This window comes from Choloepus didactylus, chromosome 11, assembly GCF_015220235.1.
Source record: "Choloepus didactylus isolate mChoDid1 chromosome 11, mChoDid1.pri, whole genome shotgun sequence".
Classification (NCBI taxonomy): Eukaryota; Metazoa; Chordata; class Mammalia; order Pilosa; family Megalonychidae; genus Choloepus; species Choloepus didactylus.
Genome location: NC_051317.1, coordinates 73026152 through 73028972, shown reverse-complemented (window position 1 = coordinate 73028972; position 2821 = coordinate 73026152). Strand labels below are relative to the sequence as shown.

At 37.3% G+C, this 2821-nt stretch overlaps 1 protein-coding gene across 1 annotated transcript; it reads right to left on the bottom strand.

The window, feature by feature from the left end:
- Window positions 1–2379: 2379 nt before the first annotated feature.
- On the bottom strand, window positions 2380–2613 carry LOC119506249 (ADP-ribosylation factor 1-like). The gene has a single exon (XM_037799238.1). The coding sequence runs from the start codon at window positions 2611–2613 to the stop codon at window positions 2380–2382; it is 234 nt and encodes a 77-aa protein (XP_037655166.1).
- Window positions 2614–2821: the final 208 nt, after the last annotated feature.

Here is a 2821-nt window from a genome sequence, read left to right as displayed (position 1 = left end):
TTGTACCCTAAAAAAGGAAAATATGCATAATTTTCAAGTAATGAATATTTACAAAAATTAATAAAATTAATAAAATGTCAGCATACAAAGGAAGTATTAACAAAGTCTAATGAAATTATATCATGTAGGTATTATATTAATGCAAAAGATATATAAAATGTTAATGACACTCCCTTTAAAAAATTCTAATTATGGGTTTAAAATTAATTATTAGAAATTAATAACATCTAGAAATGTAAAATACTAGAAATAGTATGAATTGGAACTTCTGGGATGCACATAAATTATTATTTAAAGGGAAATTCATACCCTTAAATCAAAATGTTAGGGGAAAAGGAAAGATAATGAGCCAACATTAAACTCAAGAGGCTGGAAAAGAAAAACTGTAAATTCAATAGCAGTAGTGGGAAGAAAATAAACCAAGTCTACTCCTGGTTAATGAAGTAAAAAGTAAAGTAACATTGTAGATTATTTTTTACGATTAATCTTTGAAACAACTGGTAACACAAAATTCTGGAAAGACTGATTAAAGGAAAAAAGGTGTAAGAACAAATAAATAGTATAAGTGAAAAAGACAACCTAACTATAGATAAAGCCTTTAATAAAAAGTTTAAGGTAATTCAAAAATCAATGTCATGGCAATAATTTTGAATTCTTAGGTTAAAAAATAGGAAATGCTATTCAATTCTTTTTTTTTTTTTTAGTTAAGAGATTTTATTCTAGTAACTAGAATTACAGCTACTTTTTTGTCAGTTTCATGTCAGTTTGTTGAACTGAAAACATGTATACAAAATTATAGATTACTAATTGTGATTTCAAAACAGTAAGAGGTTCCACAACAGCAAACAAACCAGTTCTGAGTTTGTTTTTCTGCCAAGATAAAGCTTAACAGCTCCAACTTCTTCAGTCTTTATCAAAATACAAATGAAAAAAAGGATAGAGAGCATCTTTTTCTGATGTCAAATCTGACCCTGGTAGGAGGAGGGAGTGAAAGCTACTTCACACTTTTACAGACAGGGGTGCCCCCAGATTGCCTGTATGTTCTAGAATGGAATGACTCTCCAACCTGCATGAGTTTCTGGTGGTGAGACCCTAGGGTCACCAAGAGTTCTGCTGAGTAAACGCTGGGAATAACAGGTTCTCTGCTCTAGCAAGTGGTTTCAAACAAAAGCATCACACACCTGACCAAAATAAAAGGCTGGTGGCTCCTTGCTTTCTTCTAAACTGAGAGCCAGAGGCTGCTGCTGTCATGCCCATGGCCAGTGCACACGCCTGAGAGTCCTTGAGTAGTCCCGACAACAGTGACCTGGGCACATGGGAAAGTCTAGGGCCCCAGAGACCTGATGGAGGGCTTGCTGGTCTCATGGTGGCTGGAGCTTGTTTCCTAGGTAACCATGTGAGCACAGGTACAAGCAGAAACTCAATGAAATACAGTATGATCCAAAGATGAAGCATAATTACAGGGATCTCTATTGTGACCATGCAAAATTTGATTGTGGGTTTGATTTTTGTCACCTTCTCTCATGTTCCCAAAGGGAAACACAGATGATCAGATGGACTAATATTAAGGTTGTTACTGCAAAACCTACACTAGACATAATTCTCTCTTCTGTGTGTTCAAGTGTTCTCCTTATCTTTTATTTTTAACTATTTTTAAAAATGCACTGAGTTTGGGTTAAATACCAACCACCAAAATGGACCTCAACACAGATCTAAAGCCAAGAGGAAGTGCTCTTGGCTCTTCTAATGCAGTAACCCCCAGAAGCCCATGTCCCAGTGTGCATGAAATCCCTTCTCAGTACTAAACAGTGAGTTGATTTTCCTTTTTCTTACAATTAAAAAAAAAAAAAGCTAAGTAATATTGCACAGGAGTACCAGAAACTGCCTTATTGGAAATAAAAACTATTTACATTAAATAAAAAACCTGTTTGCAGGCTGTGTCTGCCACATTTACAACATGGTGCAATACACACTGTGACCAAAACCCATGGAAACAGCTTCTGGCACTCAATATCAGAGTAGCACAGTTTGCCACATGAGAGTAAAGTGGAAGAGGATACATTCTTGTTTCACTTCTGGTTTCAGAGCTGACTGGACAACCAGGCCAGTCTTTCATAAAGTCCATCCTCACTGGAGGCACAGATGGCCTGAATGTACCAGTTTCTGTGGCACAGAGAATGCAACCCCAGATTATCTGTGATTTCAGCAGCATTCATGGCATTGGGAAGATCCTGCTTGTTAGCGAACACTAGTCAGACAGAACCCCTGAGCTCATCTTCTGAAAACATCCTCATGAGCTTTTTGTGAGCCTCATTCCCAAACTCAGTCATTGCTGTCGACAACAAAGATCGGACTTTGTGTGTTCTGGAAATAGTGGTACTACAGAGGCCGGATCTTATCCTGGTCACCCACATCCCACATAGCGAAGCTGTTGTTTTTGTACTCTGCAGTTTCCACATTGAAACCTGTAGTGGGAATTGTAGTTACTATTTCACCAAGTTTCAGTTGGTACAAAATAGTAGTCCTTTCTGCAGCATTCAGGCCAACCATGAGAATGTGCATTTCTTTTTTGTCAACAAGGCCCTTGAAGAGGTTAGCAAAAATAATCCCCATGCTTGTAGACTGGTGTAACCAACCCTGGGCAGAGAAACCCCTCAGCAGCTGCATCTGTGGCTGCTGCTGCTGCTGGTTGGAGCTAGGCATTCTCAATTTATCTTTGAGGCTAATATAAACTTGATATTCAAAGATAAACTTGGTATTCAAAGAAGAATTAATGTCAAATTTACTTAGATGCAAAAATCCTAGATAAAATATTAACAAA